Source organism: Coturnix japonica, chromosome 1 (assembly GCF_001577835.2).
Source record: "Coturnix japonica isolate 7356 chromosome 1, Coturnix japonica 2.1, whole genome shotgun sequence".
NCBI classification, from domain to species: Eukaryota; Metazoa; Chordata; class Aves; order Galliformes; family Phasianidae; genus Coturnix; species Coturnix japonica.
The window spans coordinates 13,052,741-13,077,271 of NC_029516.1; the positions used below are offsets into that span (position 1 = coordinate 13,052,741).

Here is a 24,531-nt window from a genome sequence, read left to right on the forward strand (position 1 = left end):
AAATTCAAGATGTAATATTTATTTTACTAGTATGACTTTGACTAATCTTTTATTATTATTATTATTATTATTATTATTATTTAATCTACCTTGTGGTTTCACCACTTTAAGGCTGGACATGTTCAGAAATAACTAACTAGGTAAGACAGTGGGGATGAATGGAAATTCATCTGTATCATTTTCTGTTTGCTTGGAGTCATTCCTGGTTATTTGTGCTTCTCGGTAGCTAATAAGGGGATGAGAACTCCCAGTTAAGACTTCACAATCCCCCACGTTATCGCCTGCCTCTTAAAACAGCAAAAGCAGCTGAATCAGCAAAGCTACAACAACATCGGTGTTGCACGGCGCTGATTCATCCCCTGAGCACCCATTCATTTGGAGCACGGCGTGAGGTGAGGCAGGGCGTGTGTATGGAGCAATGACTTAATTACAGCACAGACACACAGGGCGAGCAGCACGGGACTGACATCATCAGCTGGGCATTAGGGGATACTCGACTTCAACCCGGCTGGGGGGGGTGTGGGCAGTATGTGATCTCTGATAACGTTCTGTGTGTTTTGCTGCCACCTACTGCACGCGATATCTGTGCGCTTACTCTTTCAGTAAACTTTCCGTATGCAAAGAAGAAAAGGTAGGTTTGAAAACAAGGGAGCTGCTGTGTTCATGGTTCTGGAATCTTAACAACAATCCAGACCCGCTTGTTTATTAAGTTCTAATGGATGCCCCGTCCTTGGAGGTGTTCAAGGCCAGGTTGGACGGGGCCCTGGGCAACCTGATCTAGTAGATGTGTATGTTTGGTGGCCCTGCCAGGCAGGGGGTTGGAACTACATGATCCTTGAGGTCCTTCCAACCCGGGTCACTCTGTGATTCCAATGCAGCTGGTAGCAGGGCTCCCATCGTTGTGCTGTGTCCGGCACTGAGCGCTGCGCCTTCACGGCCAGCCAACACCGGAGCGTCACTTCCCTTCCCGTTGCATAACCCTGCGCTGACACCGAGCACATCGTTCCCTGCCGGCCGCTGGCAGCGCCTCCCACGGGCCGTGTCAGCTCTGAGAGCCGCCCGTTGCGGCTCCTTTCCCTTCACATTCCGTAAATCGCCTTTTCTGATGTTGACTTTCCCACCCAAACCCAGCGCCCACCAGCTCCACGTGTCCTCGCGCCCCTTGTTTACTATCGGCCGGGCGCCGCGCGGAGCATCCTGGGGGCTGTCGTCTTAGCGCGGCCTAGTTGGCAGGAGATGGCGGCCGCCAGGACTACAAGTCCCAGGATGCCTCTCGGCCTGCGGGGGGAGGCGCTGGCCAATCGCGGCGCCGTCTGAGCGTGATTGACGTGCGGCGCGGTGCAATCCGCTGAGCGGGACAGTCAAAACATGTCCGCCCTCCAGGCGCCTCCCTGACTGACAGCCCGCTCAACCAATAGGAAGCGGCGGTTGCTTGAGCAGTGTCATCCTCGACCAATCCGCGATCGAGCCCCGGCGGCGCGGGGCGGGACCGAGGGAGGGGGACGAGGCGGGGGGGAAGGCGAGAGGAATTCGGTAATGGCGACGGGTTCGGTAAGTGCCGCTGAGTTGGGGGCTGCCGCTGCGGGGTCCCTGGGGTCCGTGTGGGGGCTGAGGGGCGACTGAGAGACACGGGGCGGCCGCGGGGTCAGTGTGCGGGGCGGGGCGCGTGGGTTACAACGCTCCTTTAAACCCCACGGAGCGGGGCCGGCTCGGGGCTCTATGGGCTGCGATTCGGCCGCGGAACCGACGGCATCGGGGCACACGGAGAGAAGAGACGGGCCGCCGAGTGCCCGCGATCCGCTCCAGGGCCGGCAGAGTGGTGGGCAGCGGAGACGGACGTGGGGAAAAACGAGCGCCGGCAGCCACGGCCGACGTGGGAGAGGAAGGGGGAGAGGAAGGGGGAGAGGAAGGGGGAGAGGAAGGGGGAGAGGAAGGGAAGCAGCGCGGAGGGACGGCGGGGCGCGCGGGGGTGGGGAGGGAGGGCGCGGTGCCCCCGCCCCGGCCGGCCGGGCTGGTTGGACGCAGTTGGAGATGAATGGGCTGGGCGGATTAAAGGCGCATGTCGGCGGGGTGCCGGCGGGAGTTGTATGGAGAAACGGAAGGCCGGCGAGCGCAGGCACGGGTCAGGCGGTGACGGCGGGGGGGGTTGGGGGGCGCGGAGCGGGCGCCGCGACCATGCGGGGAGGCGATGGAACGAAACGATGGGCTGCACATAGACCATGGATCCTATGGCGGGGCGCTCTGTGGTGTTTGTCCTAAGAGACGTCAGCACATGACGTTGCACGGAACGACGGGACGGCACCGCGTTCGTTTGGCCTCCAAATGGGGCTGCGCGCTGCACCTCGGCCGCACCATGGGATGGATGGGGGTGGGACGCACCATTGAGCGGCCCATAGGGGCTGCACGGCCCTCCTCAGGCGGCTTGAAAGGCGGGGCTCGTGGCTGGCCTGTCAGTGATGGGCTCAGGTGGTAGTTGCCAGCCATGTCTGGTGGCAGATGTTGTCGTCGATAGGCTTGGGTTGGAGGGGGGCGGGTGGATGCAGCATTGCCCCTGCTGGTGATGTAGCACCAAGGTAGGCTGTCGACTGGTTTCCAGTAACCAGATCATGCCACGGCTCGTTAGCTGCTCGTTAGGATGGTTGTTGTAGAAGGGCAGAGTGGTGTGGGGCAGGGGTTCTTCCGTTCCGTGACGCCAGGATGTGTGGGTGGCGTGGGTTTGGTGATAGTGCCCGCTTGAGCGAAGTGATTTGTTCTCGGGCTGCAATTTCAAGATGGCGACCTGAAACAGAGAGCAGGCAGAGAACCGCAGCTGAGTAGGACTGGTTCGCCTTGGTTTTGAGCTTTTGTGTCGAGTTATCACAGTTCTCTGCTGTCCAGGATAATGGAGAGTGCTGCTCTGGGGGTAAGGTTGCAGCGCTAGAGCTGGGGAAATGAAAATGAACAAGGAGCTGCTGGTGGGGACCTGCTTTGGGTTCCTCTTCCAGCCCACACGTTGCAGTGTTAGCTGAGGCCACTCCAGGACACTGCAGCCTGTAGAGAATGTTCCAGCCCGGAGCAGGAGGACGAGAAGACATGAAAGAGCTTACGAGTCAGGAGAAGGCGCTGGACACTGTACAGCGTTGAACGAGGTTTATGCGGCACGCAAGTTCTTGAATCCTGCTGTCTGCGGTTAAAGGTGCAGATACTTTGGAACATCCTAACATGGTGTGGGAAGTGAAGACGAATCAGATGCCTAACGCAGTTCAGAAGCTGCTCTTGGTAGTGGACAAGAGAACTTCAGGGATGAATGAGTCACTGGAGTTGTTGAAGTGTAATGAAAACCTGCCCTCCTCTCCTGGATATGCGTCCTAAAGGTGTGTGATCCGGTAGCACTGAGCTTGGGGCGCAGGGTGCCTGGCGGTGAAGCGGAAACGCAGCTGCAGGACAAAGGCCAGTTGGTGGCGTGTGTTTGGGTTGCGAGTTGGTCCTTGGGAGGTTAGGAGCGGGGGGGTGAGCTGAATGCAATGACTGGGGGGGTGAAGCGTAGGGTAGGGGCAGGAGTGTGGCAGGTGAAGGTCGTGCAGTCTGAGAAGTCCGGTGCGTTTGACAAGCCAGTTCCCTATAGATGCGCTATTCGAGTCTCTGACACGACTGGCTTGTTGAACTTAAACATGTTCTTGCTGGAAGGCTTAGAGGGTTGCGAGTTCTGTGTTCCGGGATGGTTCGAGAGGAGGCTTTGTGTTGGTCAAGGGAGATAAGCCAGAGACAGGAAAGCTGCGAAGAGTGCCTCGCGTAAAGAAGCTGCGCCCTGACTGTGAGTGTCAGCTCTTAACAGACATTAAGACATACAGGAATGTTTGAGTTAAACGCTGGAGAAAAAGTAGGTGGTGCAGTAGAAGAGAATGATGGTAAGTCCACAGCAATGAGTGGGAGTGCGTGTGGTATAGTGATGTATAGAGTTTGGAATAGAGGGCGGACGGTAAGGATAATGGATACTTAGTTGACGCGGAGACAGCAGGAGTGTTGGTTAGGAAAGCTGGCTCTCTTTGTGTGTATCGCAATGTAGATATGTGAAACATGGTGTAGTGAGTGTGTTAAAACAGTTTAGTCCCTGCGCGAGCTGGGTAGTACCCAGCTTGTAATGGATTTCTGAGGCTGGTTGGATTCCAAGTTTGTGCTGTGAGACGCAAGACAAGAGATGACCATGTGCCAGACTCTGATGCTGATGTATATTTAGGTGGAGGTAGCCAGGGTGAGGAGGCAGTCGGTGTGTGCCGGTTTTACTGAAGCTCTGTGAGGGATTCTAAGGTGAAGGGGCATGGTTTGGCCACGAGCGTGCAGAATTGTGCGAATACGACTTCTTCGTGCTGGTCAGTGCTAGGGTAAGGAGACTCTCACACAGCTGCTTGTAGGGCATGAGCTTTTCCTTAAAGTACTTGTGTTGATGTAGTGGGAGACGCAGAGACAGATTTGTTCTTTGGGGAGCTTCTGGCGATGTATTGTTGAGTTGGTGCTGTAGTGAATGCTGGGTCGTTGGAGATGGAGCAAAATAGGGATAGTAGGGCTTTTTGTGGTTTTGGTGTTGTGGCATTTTATTGGGAGGTTCATTGGTGAGAGCTAGTATGTAGTCAGTGGGTGTAAGTTACGGGTCATGTGTGGGTTTGTTTGCGAGAGGTGATCTGTGCGTGGAAGCTACGAGGCTGTGCAGACAGACTCGTGGCCTGCATCTGCGCTTTTCGCAGCGTCGGGTCACGCGATGCTGTCAACTCGAGGATGTTCAGAGGCCGTTCGTGGAAGCAGGATGACCGTCGAAAGCAGCAAGTGGTGCAGAGAAGTGGACTCATTCTTGTGAGAATGGGTCAGGAGCGGAGCTGAAGACGGAGGCAAAGCATCGCCGACGAGTCCTGCACGAGGCCGCTCGATCGGCGATGCTCTGGTGTTGATACAAACACGGTAGGCGTGGATTTAGAGTTTGAAAGGCGGCGTTGCCGTCTCACGGGTTGGGGGCAGTATGGTGTGATGGTCTCAGGAAACATTGTGTCTTGCACTGCTTGGGTCCAGCTCTTCTGACTGTTGGAAAGGGAGAGTCTGGTTTGTTGGATCTCTTGGTGGTAGTAGCCAGTGGAACTCGCTTTTGCCAGATGGATTGGCACACAACGGTTGCTATCAGAGTGCGCATAAAGGCAGAATAGTCAGCAGGAAATTAGGTCAAGGTTGGAAAAGACCGTAGGAAGAGTTGGCATCCTAGTCCAACCATGGCACCAATACTTGCCCATGCGTAGATCATGAGTCCTCAGCACGACATCGCAAGTGTTGTCGGTTGAACACGTTCCGCCATGGTGCGGTGACTCCGACCACTCCCTGGGCAGTGCTTGCCAATGGCGGCTGACGGCTGACTCTTTCCGGAGAAAGGTGAATACTTCCTAATGTCCAGCCTGAATCTCCCCTGGCGCAGCTTAAAACCATTCCCTCTAGTTATATCATCGATTACACGAGAGAAGAGGCCAACCCCCAGCTCACTACAACCTCTCTTCAGGAAGTTATAGAGAGCTATAAGGTCTCCCCTGAGCCTCCTGTTCTCCAGGCTGAACAATCCCAGCTCCCTCAGCCTCTCTTAACTGCCAACCTCAAATGAAGTAGAGCGCCATAAAGATGTTCCCTGACCACAGAACTTTGGGCATTTGTCTCATGTGGAGCAGCAGATGAATGTGTTGTGTTAATCTCTTAATACTTGGTAGTGTGATGTAATTAGTAATAATTACTGGTATGCTGATTTCTATTTGTTTTTACGAGCTAGTTGAAAATCTAATGGAATTTATTGCTGTTGTTTCAGATATGTAATCTGTAAGTTCTGTAAGGCTGTGGGAAATCCTGTGGGATTTTAGCACTTTCAGGACTTCCCCTTTTATCACCCAGCTTTGATCTATGCTTAGAATAAGAAAATCAAATGCAGTGCTGCTAAGAGCACTGCAGCTGGGATCTCAGCATTATGACAGCAGGTGTCCTTAGGTACTCTAAGGATGGAGCGCTGATTTCAAGATACTGGTGCAGTCTTCTCCTTTGTGACAAGGAGAAGCTGACGAGGAAGTAGCATTTTCAGCTGGCTGCTAGAAAGGAGCGATGCAGCATCTCCTGAGCTTGAATCCTATATTCACCCTGTTCTGAGTATTGCTGTGGGGGATGTTTGTTTGGTATCTGCTAACACAAACAGAAGCGTTTTCTAATATAAGTATTTCATAGAGAAATTTCAGACTCTGTTGGCTGTATTGTCTGTCCCAAGACTGCGCTGTAGCTGCAGCTGTATGCACAGTAAGTCACCTGCTGTCAATAACCAGCAGCACTGACAGCACCTTTGAATGAAGTGCTTTTAATAACTCAGAGAGGTACAGAAGATGTTTCTTGCTTCTTCAAAACCTGAATGCATACGGGACTTTTGAATGCATGACAGTTGTGGTAAGATTTCTACTCAGGGATATGATTTAGTGTAGGGTTTTTAGACTTAGGGTTTTGGTTAGGCTGCAGTTGGACTTGATGATCTTCAAGGTCTTTTCCAATCTGGGTAATTCTATGATTTCATATATAAAGTATCATAAAATAAAAGTAGTTTAGAGTAAAGGTAACTACGTCTCGCACTGCCTTAATCTGAAACGTTTTAAAATGCATTTTTCTATTGCAGATCATCTCCTGTTCACATTATAGCTACAAGCAAAAGTTTACATTCCTATGCACGTCCTCCACCGGGATCCTCAAAGAATGATCCCAACTTCTCCAAGAGTGATTTGGAGGAAGCACCGGTCCGACACGAAAGGGTGAGCTGTCCAAAACATTTCCAAACTGAACAAAGATGCGTGAGTTAAGGTTTTTGAAGAGAGAAGCTGGTTGAGAAAATGAGCTATTGAGTCTTAAGGGGGATTTTCTGTTAGCGTTACCAAGAGTTGACGTGGCTCTGCAGCTTTCCAGTAATTTTCACATAGAACAGTGCATGCTTTCAGTGCTTGTGTGGAGGATTAAGGAGTGATAGATTATAGACTGCTTGTGTGCAAGCCCAGGATGATGGATAAGGGCACAGGTGAACTTTGGAGGATGAAAAAGAAAAAACAATTGATGAAAGCGCTTTTCAAATTAAGTCTGTGAGAACACAAATCAAGTTAATGATAACACTCAATTTCTCATCTCCTGCATTCCTTGAATCTTTGTTTTCTTGTTAACGTTCCTGTTTGTGTTTAAGGCAGAATTACGACACAGATGTGAATTAAAGAATACTTAAATATGTACAGGACCAGCCTAAAAATGCTGCATGTTAATGTATCAGTGCCATTGTGCCTCTTTTAATAGACGAATAGCGAATCGGAGTCTGGTATTTTCTGCATGTCGTCACTTTCAGATGATGATGATCTGGGATGGTGCCATTCTTGGCCCCCAACTGTGTGGCACTGTTTCCTGAAAGGTAAATATGATGGATCACTGGGTGAGTATTTCTTTCTCTTTTGAACGTGACTTTAATATTTATTTCTTCTTTTCTTTTTTTTCCCTCCTTAAAATATCTCTTAGGTTCTCGTTTGTGCTTTCATAAAGGGCGCAATAAGGAATGGCAGGACATTGAAGATTTTGCAAGATCTGAAGGCTGTGGAAAAGACGAAAATCTCTCAGTGAGTGCTTACAAGGTAACTGTTAGTTCTGACACATCCCCCTCAATGGCTGTAGTGCAGTGTTGATTTAGCAGTGTTGCTCTGTGCCTTTATTTACTGTGTGGGAATAGAGGTTTGGTACTGAACTTGCCTAGTGCTGCTCCCTGTTCTGCTTGATTGCCTTGCCATAAAGCACCTGAGCTGTGTTCATTTAGGTAGGTTTTGAATGCTTTATCAATTTGTATTTTCATGATAGCACACGTAGAATGTTGCTTGTTGTAATACACTGTAAGATGATAAGAATACACTCGTGGAGTTACAAACGTGTTTGCTTTGCTTCCGTGGAAATTCTGACCAGTCTGCATGTTTACAGGGCTATGGCTCCGATGGTTTGAAGCTCATTTCTCATGAGGAAAGCATTTCCTTTGGTGAGTCAGTGCTGAAGTTGACTTTTGATCCTGGCACAGTGGAGGATGGCCTGCTCACAGTGGAGTGCAGACTTGATCACCCTTTTTATGTTAAAAATAAAGGTATGAAGTTCTCAAGGTGTACGTGGTTTTATATGAAAGTACTCTTAGGGAAGTAGTTGCAGGTTTTACTACTGTCTTTTGCTACTCATGGAAGTGATAAAAGCAGTGCTATAGAATCAGTATGTTATTTGTGTAAAGAAAAATAGGATTTGAACAAACAGAACTGTAAAGCTACAGAAATACTGTATATAACTGAGGAGGTTTGGTCAAGTATATGAGTGGAATGCAGGAAAATGGTAAAGTGGGGGGGAGAAAGGAAAGCAGCAAATATGGGAGAATTTTTTATCGTATTAAATATTGAACTTCTGATGATAAAAGTTTCCAGATTTTTCTGATTTTTCTTTTGGATGAAAGAAGCTGCATCAGACACTAATGAAACAATAGCATTTAGATGTGTAGGATTGCTCCAGTTAAGATTAGAGAGATTTGTCTGGCCGTTTGTCTAATTTAACTCTTTACCACTTCAGGTTGGTCATCTTTTTATCCAAGCTTGACTGTGGTACAGCATGGCATTCCATGCTGTGAAATGCATCTTGGAGATCTGTGTCTACCTCCTGGACACCCTGATGCCATTAACTTTGATGATTCAGGTGTTTTTGATACATTTAAAAGGTAATTTTTGAATAAAGTGGCCTCAGCGGTTTTTATGTTTAATGAGTAGGCACCTTATTTAAGTCTACCAGAATTGAAGTGTTGCATAGAAGAAAGAAAGAATCCTTATGGTTATGCACGGTAACAGAGAGAAAGTGAATATCAGGAAAGCTGCGTGGTTTCATCCTGAGCTGCAAAGTAATCTCTGGGGCTAAAGTAACATTTCAGACTCTGCTTATGATAGTTTCGAACTGATCAGGTAAAGCAGTAAGGAATGTTTGGATACAGATTCTTTAGATGTAACAAAAAAACTCTGTATGGTTGTCCCATGGTAGTGTTAACCAGCTGTTAATGTGTGCTAAATAGGCAGCTGTGTCCCTGAAGCAGCAGGTTCCTAGGCACTAATTCATGTGCTGTGGCTTTAGAATACAATATTTCAGTACTGTCGTAATTTGTCCATATTTGTAAATTCTGCATTTTGCGTTTCTTTCCCATTACAGCGAGTACATCTCACTTCATAGTTAGAGGAGTTTGAGGTTTCCCTTTCTTTGAGCTCTGCAGGTGACCTTCAGAAGCCCCATCCACCATAAATTATCCTAAGGAAACAGTATTACTTTTAGAGGGTTTTTTCTGTGCTCTTGAGGGATTTCTGCACGTAGCTGAGCCAGTCTTTTCCTTTCATGTTTGCTCTTTTTTAGCATCTGCTTTTAGGCCAGTTGCTCACCGTTATTTTTTACAATTGAAGAAATGAATTCTAAATGCTGTTGGCAGTTCATGTCTGAAGGGCTCTTGTATGTCTTGCGTGGGGGACAGAGTGTGTTCTGCTGTCCTCACTCCTTTGCTGTCTGTTTCTTTAATTCTTACTAACTCTCATTCTGAAGTGCGTATGAAGAGAGCTGGTAGAAGCATTGTATTTTGTATTTGAGTCTTACTGAAGAGCTGTGGCTCCTCATTCATTCTGCAGCATAGCTGAAGCCTGCCTGGACACTTCAGATTCCTTGTCTGTTTCTTTGGGCTGAAGGGAACGTCTCTGAGAAGGGAGCATGCAGCAGCTGCAGCTGTGAGATTAGGAGCACTGCAGGACTGTCTGGAGAACAGGGAGATCCTTTTGTGTCACCTCGTAAACCTGGAGGTTATGAGCACTGACCCTGCTCTGTTATTTTTTCCTCCTGCAGGGGTTTTGGAGCCGATCCTTCAGCCTCCACCCTTGCGTTGGCCCGTCCCCCATGAAGGGGCTGCCTGTGCACATGGAGCTGTGCTGTCACTTGCTGCACTTCTGTGCCAGTAGTTCTAGTTGGTTTTGGAGAAAGAAAATCTTCTAATCCTTTCCTTTTGCCATAAATTGCTCAAGTACAGCCATGCTGAGCAGCAGGTGAAAGGAGCCTTACAGTTACTCGCTGCAAGGTGGTTTTGCTAGTCCAGAGTTTTCGTGTTACAGCTCAGTAGCGCCTTTGTAAGTGTGTTCTCTTCATGTTGCATGATAAAGCCTGCAGTTCCCAGACTGATCTGCTCACACCCAGGAGATACTGTTTGTTACCAGTTTGTTATCACATCTTCTGTAGTGGCTGGAGTTCTTTGTAGTTGTTCGTCAACAGAAAAATGCAGCAGTTTTATAGTTCTTCGCAGGTTTAAGTTCTTTTGGGAGCAGCTCATCGAGCTGTTGAAATGCTTGGAACGGGGAGGAGCTGCCACATTTTTGTCACAAGAGGGCAGACGTGTGTCAGCTTTGAGCTCCATTGCAATGCTGTTGCCCTTGAAACATTTCTTTAAATCTCGGTGGAAGGTTCGTCTGTAAAAGAATTCCAGTGTAATGATTTAGGACAGTTACTCGTGCAAGAGCGTATACAGTACTGCTTATTTTAATGCAACAGTTTCCTGTGTGTTATTACCGTGCTTTTGCAAGTGAACCCAATGCTCTTCCTCCCCAGCTCAGTTGTCACTTCAGTAGCTTTTCGTGCAGTGACCAGCACTGTGTTACAGGCAGAACAAATGCAGACAGAGCATTTCAGATAGTGTGACATTTGAAGGCAGTGTGTGATGCATGGACATACAGCTGATGGTACACAGCGAATGTTACAGAACTATGGTTGGTCTCCCAGTTGTACCCACTGACATCTGCATTGGGCACACACTGAAAGCACACAAGAGGTGACGGAATACTAGGAAGTTAGCAGGGATGGAGAGAGAATGGCTGCCTCAGGATTGTACACGTAGAATATTTCATCATTTTCTGCTCTTTTTCTTGTAGTTATGACTTCACACCGCTGGATTCCTCAGCAGTGTATGTGCTCAGCAGCATGGCTCGCCAGCGCCGCGCTTCTCTGTCGTGTGGAGGATCAAACAATCCAGATGCCGAAAGATCAGAATGCAGTACTACAAACTGTGCAGCTGCTGCGGCATCGCATCTTTCCCCCACTTCTTTGTACAGCAAAGCTGGCAAAAGCCACGGCTCAGGGACTGCAAGTACTGTGAGTGCCACTTCTCCAAACAAGTGCAAAAGACCAATGAATGCCTTCATGCTTTTCGCCAAAAAATACAGAGTTGAATATACTCAGATGTATCCAGGGAAAGACAACAGGTAACAGCATGAATTACCCTTTGGTTACTATGCTGAGCTGGCAGCACATCCGCGTTCTGCTTTTAAATGTAGAGTGGACTAAATTTTGTACTTGAAATAACAAGTTTGTATATTATGTAAAGGCCAAGTTTTGAACGATGCTAACACAACATGTCCGGGTAGGCTTTAAATACCTGCAGGTCTCTGTATGTTTGACACAAGCCGTTTTTGGCAAACTTGCCTTCTGCTGAGAAAGCATTCGGGACAGCAGCTGAGGTTGGTACGTGGGCATCGCAGGTGTACAGCAGTCTGTGCTAACACTGATGAGAAATGTCTGTGGGGAAAACAGTGCCAGGTTCTCTGCTTGGGTGTTGTTGGAGAAGCAGGGAAGTCCTGGTTGTTTTAGTATAGCCATAATTGTCTTGACATAATACTGTATCATCAGTGAAGCTACTACCATTTCTTTGTGTATCTTATTAAGAAAGGAGTTACTGATTGATTGGATGTCTGAAGGTTCTTAATCTAAAAAGCTTATAGGCAAATTGTCCTTGTTCTAAAAGCACGGAATGACCTGGCTGGACATGCTGGAAGTGTTGTGCATCTACTTGCTTGGGGGAAAGGGTCTTGCCCATTGTATATGCATGTACATTGAAGCACGCTGAATACGTTGCGCTGGCTGTACGTATGTAAATAGAAGCAAAAACACATGAATGCACCCAGCTTAAAATCAGATTTTAAAAATGTATATACAACAACTGTGACCATAAACAATTTGGTTTTGCATAAAGGTTCTTATGCAGAGTGTGACAGAAGTTAAAGGTGATGGTGATTTAAGAGGGCTCCGCTGCTCAGGAGGCTGAAGCTGCTGCTGAGAAACAAACTCCTGCCTTGCAAACAGCCTGTCTTTAAATTCCAGGCAGTCTCATGTGTCCTGGCAGTGACACTCTGCAGTATTGCCTGTAATTTCAGTGAAGCAAATCTGCTGTCTTCGAATTCATTGCAACTATAAGTGAGAAACTGACAGAAAGTCAGCTAGCAAAGTTTCTGATTGTTTAATTAAAAAGTGCTGATTAAATGGCTGTGGTGAGTTGGGGCTGCAGCTGGATGGACATGAGAGTAGTTTGAATCTTTCAGTGAGCACATCCATGCAAGCATTTTGCCTTCAGAAAGATGGATTGTTTGGATAGTGGTGAAGAAAATCCTCTGAACTGTTAGAGGCATTTGTTAGTGCTGAACATCATTACTGAGTGAACCTGAGGCTGCCTCCAGTTCTGTTTTACACTTTGTTTTGAATGGACTGCAGCGCAAGGGCTTGCACCCTCTATGGCAGCATGTTGCTGTAACATTGCCAGGCATCTCACCAGCACAGAAGAGGAAAAGGGGCAGTGTGCAGAGCATGGATAAGTTGTGATGTGATTAAAGGGCTGCAATATTTGTTTCGGGTTGGGAGAATCGGGTCTCTGGTGTCAGATGCCTCTGTGTGCATCTTTTTCCATCTCAGATACTCATAGAAGTGTTTCCTTGGAGAAATGTCTCATCTGTGCTATAGATTTCATGAGCTTCTTTAAACGTGCCAATGAGCCCTCACTTTCAGCGCCTCTTTGCAGTTTGAGTGTGGAGATGCCATTTCTTCATAGGCTTATCTGTTACATTTGCGTTTTTTAACAAGGAAAATCTCTATTTCTAGTTGCATGCACCCTTTTCTTAGAACTGGTTGTCCAGCTTCCATCACTCATCTGAAGCCATCGCCTTCCCTGCTCTGTGGATTAACAACTGTTGATAGGGCAGCAATTGTGTGCAGAGATCTGCATTCAGCCAAAGGATGGCATTAACATTTTAATAGAGTATTGATCCAACATTTGGGAGCACAGTTAAGCAATATGGCACGGCAATGTGGGGAAATATTGTCCAGAGGTCACCAAGCTTATAAGGAGCAGAAAAACAGCTCGTTGAGCTGTTGGAAGCGCCCATGGCTGTGCTGGAACAAATGGTTCCTCTCTGTGCAGGAATGTTACATGGGAACACAGCCGTGTGCTCGGCCCACTCGTGTTCTCCCCGCTGGGGGCTGGAGGTGGAGGAAGCTCCACAGATCACGAACCAGACGCGGGGGCAGCAGTTAGTCAGACCCGCGCTTGGCTGAGGTCACGCTCAGATCATTGCCCTAATTATTAGAGAACATGTTTGCAGCAAATCTGTCATACAGGCTTATGGTAGGAAAGCAGAGCGAAGCAACTGTGGGTTCCCGTTTAGTGGTGGCTCTCAGCATTGCTTCACATCCCTGTTTGCTGCTTTCTGCCAGTTGCTGTGTACCTACAGGCACACACTTGGGAATGTGGAACGCTCCTTGGGCCCCGCTCAGCTCTCAGAAGCCTCAGCTGTTTATGTGGTACAAGAGAGAAGCTGATGGGGAAGAAATGTTTCATTTCTGCTGTGCTTTTTTTTAATGTTTCTTAAGGGGCTGAGATTAAAAAAAAAAGCAAAACAAACCAATGAAATCCCATCCTGACCGTAGTCTGCAATGTGTGTTGCAGAGCCATAAGTGTGATACTCGGTGACAGGTGGAAGAAAATGAAGAATGAGGAGAGGCGGATGTACACGCTAGAAGCCAAGGCCTTGGCAGAGGAACAGAAACGTTTAAATCCTGATTGTTGGAAGCGAAAACGAACAAATTCTGTAAGTTTTGTCAAGCTGGTGGGTTGGTTTTTTCTTCTCCATTATGCAGCTACATAAGTTTGTATGATAGCAGAGCAAAACTATTGAGGGAGCGAATCTAATATCTTCTTCAGTTTCTTTTATTGCTTTGTTTTAATTGTAAAGTGCACTGGGTAATACTTCCTGTGTAGGGAAAGTTTTTTCCTGCTGTGTAGAAGGCGATCAGATTAAAGAGTCGGCAACAGATCAGGGCTTTCAAGCTAACCTGCAAGTCCTAGCAGGCAAGTAGGGCAGAAGGAAGGGCCCATTGAGGGGCATTGTGCCATACATCAGCCATCACACAGCTGAGCCACGTGTGCTGGGCTAATCTCAAGTTATTGCCTTTCCATTCCCATGTATGCAAATGTGTTTTCTCAAGCACCTACACAGGTGTTGCTTGAAGAACAGAGCAAGAGATGATGCTCCAACTCCAAGTTGCTCTTTGCTGCTGTATGCACTCTCTGCTGAGGAGTCTTCAGCCCCTGGTGGCAGGTTTCACCACGTCCCATCTGCCAGGAGCAAGCTGTTCTTATGTTCACTGTCATTTCCAGATGTTGCACTGTATCCTATTTTAATCAATAGTGGCAGCCCCGTTAACTTTCATATGTTTTTTGGTTAAAATAATGATCTATTAATACCATTTCTACACTGTAGGAGTTGTGGGCCTTGCCCCAAGGGCTCACATTCACTTCACACACATGCTGCTGAGCTTCAGGGAGCTCAGCAGGTGTGTTTGTATTGGAGAGGAGTATTTGGGTTGGCTTTAGGGAGAAGAATGTCTCCTTAGCCCACCACAGCAGGTAGGCCTTACATACTTAGCTATGTACACCTTACCTTGGTGTTACAACAGCAGTAGCAGCAGAAGTCAGCTTCTTTGTTTTAGTGAACGAAGCATTTTGTTCACAGCTCCAAATAACGATGGTCAACTCCAGGCTGAGACAAAGAAGTTTTTCTGGTCTTCTGATGATCAGGGGATAAAATCTTGTTTTGGACTTGCTTTCTTCTGAGTAACTGACCAATGATGACACGTACTTCCAAATACGTGTTTGCTGCCATTAAGATAATGGCTTCTTCCCCTTTCCTTGGTCACTGCTGACGTGTTTTCTCTACCCCCAGGGCTCACAGCAGCACTAAGCCGGGATTCTGCCCACAACGATGACAAAATGGCTGTTGCTTGATGGCAAGAAGACGTGAGATCGAAGTCTATTTGTTGTGAATTTGTGTGACCATAAAATGCTGGCACCATCAAGTCAGAAATGATGTAATAGGAGTGCGGATTGCTTTTTACAATAGAACATTAAGTAAGCTAAAACTATCAGCATTTTAAACCAAATTGCCTTATTTTTCTTCCAAACTTCATATATGTATCAGGTAATATAGGCTTGAAAATGGATATCCTGTGGTGCTAAAGTACTTCAGAAAGAGGCGAAGGAGATGTGTATAAATGTTTATTTTTAAAAGGAAATGTACAAAAAGGGGAATTTTAAAATACGTAACAGCTGTTTATATACATCGATTCTTATTGCTGATTTATATGTATTGCACAACCATATTATTAATTACGATTCTGGGGGGCTGGGATTTTCTGAAAGGGCAGCAGTGTGTCACCAGCAGCCTCCCAGTCTGCCCAGATGCCAACAAGTGAGCAGGACGTGTGGGAAGTGGGGAGCACAGTGAGCTGTAGCACAGGAGCCGCTTCTTGGGCCGCCACCGACGGCGTCCGTACCCGCAGTGAGATGTTTGCACCAGCTGGCAGTAGCAGAGCCCTTCCTTCCACCAGAACCGAGGGCAAAACGAATAAACAGCGTTATCTCAAGCAAACAATGGTGCTGTTGACGTTGTCACCATCGTAGTTTTAACTTTGTGTTTTTGGTCTTTGCCACGTATTCTACAATATTTTATTTTGCCATAAGACCTCTTCATGGTGGGGGCAAACTTTGCACTTAACTATACGTGCAACACTTGCACTTTACTTCTTTTCCTCCTCCAACTGTCTGACTTAGAGCGGCCGCAGTAGGCTTACATTGCTTCTGCTGTGAACTACAATCATGGCTTTCATGTACTAAACAGCTGTGTGTTTCTTTTTTTGTTGGTTTTTTTTTTTTTTTTAATCACAAGTGTAAATTTCAGTTTGACACGTCTACAAGATGTTGCCCCCAAGATTTTTGCACACTATATTCTTGTATATTATTTCAAATAAATTCATTAAAATCTGCTGCTGCGTCCTTTATGAAATGAAGGCGGGGACACCTCAGCTCACCCCCAGCGCTGGGCAAGGCCTGCAGGGCAGCTCAGTGTGAGCCCAGCCTGAGCGTGTTTTGATACTTGGTGCTTCAGAATCTACTGAAGAACTTTAAATACTGAATTCAGGATTGGAAAGTCAGGGTTCTTTTATTACAGTTGAAGCAAAAAGAGAGGTGAAATCAGTATAAATTATTCCCGAGTGACAGCAGCGCAAGAGCAAATCACTGATGTTATAAATATTTTTTTCCTTGTGTTAAAATCAGTGGATTTTTAGATGGAAACTGATGAGTCTGGCATTTCAAAAGGACAATTTTCTGAATAAGGCTAAAATGTATTCAGCTCTTTAAGCCTGTACTTGTAGGAAAAAAGAGCTTCTTCCTTATTAGAGAAATTCAGCAATTGCACTGTAATATTTGACTGTGTTCTAATTTTATACCTTCTAAATGCGAAAGAAATGCTGGAGAACGATTCATTTTTAATAGCACAGAACAGGGGTACAATTTCATAACAACATTTGTGTGTAAATTCCCATTGGAGCGTAAAGGAAGAGAGGAGCTCCGCAGGTAGAGCAAGTAAACGTACCTCACATAAAGCGTTTGTGTGTGGAGATACTTTACGTTAACCCTAAGCAGAGCTGTGGCACCGAGGAGCCGTGGCCGTGTTCCCATCCACCCACGTTCACTGAAGGGCCGCCATGGCTTTCTGCAGCAGCTGAACCATGATGGGGTAGACGGGAGCAAACTCCTTTCCTTCTCGTGCTCTGACTGACTGAACGTAAGCTTCCAGCGCACCTCTAAGGAAAGAAAACACCAAAGCGGTTAAAGCAATAAAACTGTGCAAAGCACCTTTAGTTCGAGGTCCAAAATTGAAATGAATCAAAACTGTTTCCTGCTGTGGAATTTTCCTTAAATGATTTTGCACATGTTTGTGGATGGAAGCAGAGAACAAAGCCTACAGAGCTCCCCAGAATCGTTCCACACTCTCCCTTCTTGCATGTTTTGAGGAGTGAAGAAGTTAACATTTAAATAATCAGCAGCACATGTTGCAGATGGCTTGAAATGACAGCTCTGACGCACAGACGCCGGCACAGTGCTGTACTGGTAACCTTTAGGAAGGGAAAGAATAGACTCCAGCTGCTGCACACACCCAGAGCACAACTTCCACCATGGAACCGGGGCGCGGGCGGGCGGCTGAGCTGCCTTCAGGTGGTCTCCTGGGCTGCTGAACTGCCGTCCTGTGGGAGATACTGCTCTGTGCCACAGACAAACCTACTACAAGTGTGCTCCTACATCATCTCTGCTTTTCTTATGCGCTGTTGTAGAATGTCACACCTGTGTGGTTTACACAAATAGGGAACTTCCATGCTAGAAGTGGCAGTTGTGATGACATCCTCATCTGCGCACAGTTCGATTTGCTCTGCAGGCACAGGCACTCCTTTCACCCCATTATGGTAGTAAATAGCGGTGTTGAATTATGCATCTGTGAAACAAGGACTGCCATGTGAAGTTCAGCTGTGACACACTGGCCCATTAGGTAGTTCCAGGCTAGTTCCTGGATACTCAGAGCTGAATTTGGCTCATTTTTCCTTCCCCATATCCCTCCCATTTCTTCATGAAATACAACGAGCTGGGTGAGGGCCCTTCTTTGTTCGTCCTACATTCCACAGTGTTATTTAATGGTGACACCAGAGAGAAAAACACATGCAACCCACAGACCCTATTTCAAGGGAAGAACTGGGCACCTGGTGCAGTGCAGCCCCAGGAGCAGCAGCTGGACTCCAGGTTCCATCTCCCAAAGCACAGGACACACTGATATTGAGGTGATGGAAAAGGAGAGTGGGCCGGGATGCTGGGGAGGCTCGAGAGGTTCCAGAATCACACAGTGACCAAGTGCAGAAAGTCCCCAGCACTGGTCTGCACACACTGGAGAGCTCTTCAAGTTCAGTAACAGTTCTTCACCAGTGAGACACTGCGGAGTGCTCCACACCTGGTACCAGCACATCCTAAAGAGTCCCTCAGTTGGTTTTTTTTTTTTACGTATCAACAAGCAGCAAGAGAAAAGTTCTCCCCCTTCGCAAGCAGAATGGCAGGGACAGAATATTTTATCTGGCTGTAACAGAGCTGCCTTTCTGCACTTGGTCAGCTCCCTGAAAGCTTTCATCCTGCTTTTCCCCCTGGGAGCATCATAGAGCCTACAGGGATGGAAGCAGAAGGCACAGAACTGCTCGCTGCCCTCACATCTCCAGGGGCAGCTCACCCTGCTCCCATCACCAACACTGACTGCAGAGACCGGCCATGTCCCCAGGCAAGCTTTAAATCCCAGGAGAAGATGAAAGGGGAAAAGAGAGCAGCTCAGTGTTTTTCTCAGTCCTGCAGATCCGTAGTGGCAATGGGGGCACATGCAGAGCACGCGGTGAGCTCTGAACGGAGGTGGGAGGTGCGGGCAGGGATGGCTCATGGATGCTGTCAAGATGAAGAGAGATGCTTCACACCCTGATATGTGCCACATTTCCACTCAGGTCAGCACTGCAGCGCTCAGAGCAGCAGTGATCATTAAACACATTGGATTTTAGTCACCCTCTATGAAGAACAGTCCCCTATATTAAAGAGACAGTTGAGAAACTCCTGTAACAGTTTTTTTACTGCAGTTGTCAATCATTCATCTGCAGAATCTTTCCCCCCTCCCACTCACAAGTGTCCCTCCGTCTTTTCCTCTATGCAGTCCTCAAAGTTTGTTGGTTTCAATTTGTTTTCAAGTCACCAAAAGCCACAAATAGAAAAAAACATATTGACCTGCTTAACTTAGAACGCTCCGACACCTCTTGGTGAAGCCGTGGGTTGGCATCATTACCCAGATGGTAACACTGCCATCCCTTCCCAACATGATCTCCTTGCTTGTAAAAAACCTCGCAAAAGATGACAGAGATAAGCAGATACTTCAGATGAAAGGGAGAGGCAGCTCTACCCTAAAAGCAGCACCCAAAGACACTCCACGTCAGCCCTTGATAATCCCTATCTGGCACGTTACTCCCACCAGATCAAACAAGAGGGAATGAGATTTAGGCTGCCCTAAGTGCCCAACGGCAGCACCAGAGTCCTGCTGGCAGATCTTCCAGCTGCTTTTTCTTTCTTCTCTCTCCTGTCTCAAGAGAATCTGATTTAACAGACAAACAAACTCCCACACTGGCAGGTGCTGCCCCTGGACCACAGAGGGCAGCTGGAAGGTGCTCTGAGAGCTGCCCCAAGGGCAGTCGGGCCTCAGACCTGCCCAGAGCATCCTCCTTCCCCAGCAGACAAACCGCCAACAGAAGCAGCTCCGTGTCAGCTCCCTCCTTGCTCTTTCTCTTTCACAGCTTTGCTTGCTTTGTTTCAAAGCAACCAAGTCAGACTTGGTCAGTTTCATCAGCCCGGGAGCACTGTAACTGTTTTCCACTCAAGAGACAAACAGCAACTACTCCTCCATCAGCACCATAGGGTGAATTCTCAGGCATTTTTCTAAAACACACTTTGCACAGCTCTCCACCAAATAAGGAAAATAAAGCCCTCTCAATACCGTAACATTAAACGCATTCACTGCTTCCCATGTCCCATATTTGCATTTAAATGCCCTGAAGTCAATAATTAAGATGCAATTTGGAACCAGTAACTTTACATGGAACTAAAACAGAAGCCACGTTCTTCGCGGACAGCAGAAGCCTTCCCAATGGCCCAACTCAAGCCAAAGGTGCGCTGTGTCAAACACTGACTTCACACCAAATCCAACCTTTCTGTCAGGCTCCCTTGTCTGTCCTCAGCAATGACATTTGGAGCTCAGTGAGGAACAGGGAGGCAGCTTTGGAAGTGCAAGGAGGGAAAGGGCTGGGAGAGGTCACAGAGCACAAATGGTGATAAGGTAGGTGTGATTTCAGAAGTACATTCTGGATGCAAGTTCTGTTTCTCTAATTGAAGAGTGAGATGTTGGGACTACGACATACAGCAGCACAGAGAGTGCAGGAGCTGCTCAGGGCAAAGCAATGCGTTTCTTGGAGCTTAGGCTGGCTGAAATGGAAAACCCCTCACAACGTCTCACTGAAGCTGCTGGAATGCCCACATGGCTGCATCTCGTTCTGGCAACGAACGCACTTAATAGCAATGCTACCATCTGAAACGTGTATTTTATGATACTATTTTTGTAAGCTTGACTGGTCCCAGCTCAAAGAAGCTTTTGTAACTTATTCTGGCAGCACAGAATGCAATTCACATGCATCATTGTACTATTAAAGTCCTCTATATTAGAAAAGGTACGCTCGCTCCTGTAGAGGACACTGTAAAAACACCAATGCATAAGTAATAATGGAAAAATCAAAAGCACCAGGGGTGAAAACAGTACCACCCAGTCTGCAGCACAGAGATCACAGCTGCTGTCATATAGAAGATGTAATTTATAGTTACATTACTGATGTTTAAGAAGATGGAAGAAACCCTGTTTATGTAATATACAAAACATACTCTCCAAGGGATTAGACTAAATAATGCCCTATATTCAGCATCTTCCAGTCTAATAAAGGACATAAAACCTGTTCGGCAATCTGTTTCTATTTTCAAAGACAAGCTATGATATACATTACAAGCACTGTTTGTAAAAGAGAGCCATTGGAAAGAGGGTTGGTGGGATGTTCTGCATACATTAATGCTTCATTAAAAATGCCATAAGAAGTAAGAAAAAAAGAAAATCTAAGATACCCTCCCACATACGGAAAAGGATTTTAAAGCACTTATTAAATTACTTCACTTGCTTGAGCAAAAACATGAGCTTTCTTGGAAATCAGGACAAGCTGATTATATAAGACCCAGATAGTTCTTTTTTTAAAATGGTATTTCAACCCAAGAAGATTTATATCTACTGCAAAAAGAAAAGAAGAAAAAGAAGTGTATGATCTGGGATACGGTCGTTAAGGAGAACTCGGAGTAATTCTAAATGATACATATTAATTAATTCATTTGGTACGGTACCGTGAACACCAGCGCTGCCCCTGGGCTCTGACTCAGGCAAACGAGCCGATGGCAATGGGAAGCTCGCGGGGCTCCAAGCCCGGCCCCAGGCAGCTGGTGGGGCAGCTGGAGGGCAGCGGGGTCAGACGTGGCGTGGTGCTGTGTTAGGAGCTGCTGGCACAGCCTCAAGTCACAGACAAAAGTAGAATATGTGCAAGAATGCACCCGACCAGCAGCAGAGATAGACAGTTAATCAGTACTAGGAGAGGTGCTGCAACCCCTAACAGTACAATCTCCAACAGCATCACTTGTAGCACAACAAGGGACATCTCCTTTTTATTTAAAATCACCTAATGAAGTGCTTGGTGCATCTGGGCTTGGACAAAACAGAACGGCTGGCACCAAGCATGTTTATGGACGAGAGGTACTGGCTGGGCTGTGCACAGACATCAGCCCTTCAGGAGATCAGCTCTTCGCTGTGCTCAGTGATGGGAGAGGGCAACTCAGGAAGAAGTGATATCCCTAGGGAGGCTGTTCTTCAGGCTGGCTCAAACCCTGCCAAGTGGAACAGCAAGGTTTTCTTTATGGGAGACAGGCTGGATTTCCAAACTTAATGAAATAAAAAAAAAGAAAGGAGAAAGAAAGAAAGGAAAGAAAGGAAAGGAAAGGAAAGGAAAGGAAAGGAAAGGAAAGGAAAGGAAAGGAAAGGAAAGGAAAGGAAAGGAAAGGAAAGGAAAGGAAGGAAAAGGAAAGAAGGTGAAGAGGAAAAGGAAAGGAAATGAGAAGGAAAAGAAAAAGGAAAGGTAAATGGTAAAGGAAGAGAAAGGAAAGGCAAAGGAAAGGAAAGGAAGAAAGGAAAGAAGGAGGCGGAAGGCAGGAAGAAGGAAGGAAGGAAGGAAGGAAGGAGGAGGAAGGAAGGAAGGAAGGAAGGAAGGAAGGAAGGAAGGAAGGAAGGAAGGAAGGAAGGAAGGAAGGAAGGAAGGAAGGAAGGAAGAAAAGAAAAGGTGCCCTGGTTGCTTACAGAAGGGCTCCTCCTACACAGCCTGCAGCAGGGCCGTCTCGGCCAACCTTACACATTACACATCCTCAGGGCAGCTGTCTGCCTGACAGCCCCCCACTCCATGCCCATGGAAGAGAGAAAATGCAGCTTTCAAGGCATGGTGCAGCTGACCTATTTTAGGTACCTGCTTCAGGATGAGATGAATCAGCCCCAGAAGTGACTGCTCCTCTCTGCGGAATACAGCTAATGCACCTCTGGCCAGGTAAATCGCACCCTTTATGCTAAATACAAGCAGAAAGAAATGCATAAAAACACCCCGAATGCTCAGAATTCACAGTATGAACACTGTGATCATTGTGCTGCATAGGAAGCATTTAAGATCCACCAGGCTGAAGAAAAACTGCGATTAGCTTTAATATAAAGCTGTAAAGATTCTGATCACACGTGTGAATTAATATCTAGGAAGCAAGTCCCCAGAGTAATTGCACAGTTGTTATAAGTTGAAGTTGCAGAAAATTACCATTTGCAAGGCTGCACCAAATGCAAAGATAATTTCTCAAAGTGGGCCAGTGATCCGAAGGCCCAAGATGCACAAGGTCCAATTAACACAGCCCAACTGCAGCGGGAAGGCTTGGAGAGGGCGAGATACAAGACCTGACAAATGAGCAAGCTGCCCGCAGTTCAGCTCAGGCTCATACACACAAAGGAGGCAAAGGACAGAACAGCAGGCTCAGAAAGCTTCAAACACTGTATTAAGGAAAATAGTGTGAGTGGAACAGATGGCCACATAAGCAACTGGTTTGCTTGCCTGCCTTCTGTAGGGATCAGCAGCCTACTAGAAGCGACCATCACAAGAAGAGATGGTCAAAAGATGATGTGCACCGCAATGCACACACAGGCTAGCAGAGTATGCCCAGGAGAACCAAGTCCTTCACTTCCTGGCCTCGCTGAGCTCTGCATGACCCTTAGGCATGGGGCTACAGGGGCTCTTCCCACAGGGAAGGGATGTGCTCAGCAAATTGCTGCTCAGCAAAAAGCTGTCTGCTGGAGGTGGCGCTGGGGACGGATTGAAAAGCAACCAGGAGGGGCAGAGACAAACAGCCATCAATACGGAATAACCCCTGGAGTGCCAACAGCGGTGTTAAGGAAAGGAAGGTCTCCACTGCTGCTCCTCCATGCTCCTCTCACAAGAGAGGATGTCCAGGCAAAGACCAAGCACTGCACAGTACAAAGCAAGGGACCACTGGACTACGCTGTACTATCAGCTTAAAGAACAATGAATATTTATAGCAGACTCCTCTTGGCTGAGTATTCTAAATCCTGGTTTAAAAGAGCAGGCAGAGAACAGCAGATTTTCTCAAGTACAACCACTGTTGGCTGGAGCTGAGGAGTCAGCTTTTACAGTTTCAGCAAAAGCTGGCTACCTCCGTGCACAGAAATGCCAGGACAGAGCTGGCTTCCAGCTCCCGTCTGGCACAGCTCTACGTGACAGCCTCTCCTGAGCCACTCAGGTGAGTAACAATGAGGTTGGGTTAGGGCACCGGGAAGGTGGCTGGATAAGCTGGGCCATTAGGAGCCAAATGATCATCCAAGCTTGAATCCAGAGGATCTACGCGCTGGCTCTGTAATGTTCATACAGCACTACCATTCTTCTGATGTATTTGAAAAACAAAACTCTCTGTAACTTTTCCAAACATTTTGCAACTCGTTCATGAGTGGGGAGAGGGTAACGGTAATGATGATACGTCCCCTACAGCACACTTCTCTACTTTTGTGACAACTCTATAACTTATTGTCCAATTGTCTTACATTTACAGAAGAAATAAATATGATTTTACCGTATGAGTGCAAGCCTGTCTTTCTCAGAAGGATGATCATCGAGCCACTGAGAGTAGCGGGCAATGGACCACTCAGCTCTCTGATACAGGGAAAGATAAAGAAACACCAATTACACATAAATGTGGAAAAGGACATACACACTAATTTTAGAAACAGATGATAAAATAAAATAATAAAAGGCGCTCTTAACACTGCAGTGATGTAGAACTAGCTAAGAAATTGGAGACTGTTCAACAGAAATGCATTACTTTGGAAGCTTAGAGATGATCTGCTACATCAGCTGCTCACCCAGTTCTGGCAGCGGACTGAATCTAGACTTCCTACATCCAACTGCAACTTGCAGCCTACAATTGGACTTTCCTTTTCTTCTATGAGTTGACAGAATATTAATGAATTGAGAGGCTATTCAAAATCAGATTATTGTCTTCCTACTGTTAATGAAAATATGAAATCAATGACCATAACAGCTTTGTCACAATGAAAATGAAGTCAGTAAGTCATA

The 24,531-nt window shown here is 46.9% G+C and overlaps 2 protein-coding genes across 3 annotated transcripts in view; one reads left to right on the plus strand and one right to left on the minus strand.

Moving 5' to 3' along the window:
• Positions 1 to 1,499: 1,499 nt before the first annotated feature.
• HBP1 (HMG-box transcription factor 1) lies at positions 1,500 to 16,191 on the plus strand. Its single transcript, XM_015850508.2, has 13 exons — positions 1,500 to 1,551; positions 3,178 to 3,342; positions 3,673 to 3,793; positions 4,288 to 4,361; positions 4,654 to 4,827; positions 6,636 to 6,788; positions 7,315 to 7,426; positions 7,531 to 7,643; positions 7,981 to 8,137; positions 8,605 to 8,749; positions 10,977 to 11,306; positions 13,817 to 13,958; positions 15,093 to 16,191. The coding sequence occupies exons 1-13, from the start codon at positions 1,537 to 1,539 to the stop codon at positions 15,108 to 15,110; spliced, it is 1,719 nt and encodes a 572-aa protein (XP_015705994.1). The 5' UTR covers positions 1,500 to 1,536; the 3' UTR covers positions 15,111 to 16,191.
• The window catches only part of COG5 (component of oligomeric golgi complex 5), a 172,599-nt gene continuing 163,478 nt past the window's right edge, over positions 15,411 to 24,531 (minus strand). The window contains exons 21-22 of one of the 2 annotated variants that reach the window (XM_015850827.2): positions 24,029 to 24,108; positions 15,411 to 17,013 (exon numbers count right to left, since the gene is read on the minus strand). In XM_015850827.2, the coding sequence (XP_015706313.1) occupies positions 16,899 to 17,013; positions 24,029 to 24,108 (195 nt within the window). In that variant the 3' untranslated portion in view covers positions 15,411 to 16,898. The remainder of the gene's footprint in view (positions 17,014 to 24,028; positions 24,109 to 24,531) is intronic. The other variant, XM_015850892.2, reaches the window with a different exon arrangement.

Excerpts from the sequence above, each read along its gene's own strand:
- HBP1 (XM_015850508.2), top strand. Across the intron at positions 3,794-4,287 it reads AAAGAAGCTGCGCCCTGACT|GTGAAGGGGCATGGTTTGGC; the intron begins GTGAGTGTCAGC and ends AGGGATTCTAAG. Across the intron at positions 8,750-10,976 it reads GTTTTTGATACATTTAAAAG|TTATGACTTCACACCGCTGG; the intron begins GTAATTTTTGAA and ends TTTTTCTTGTAG.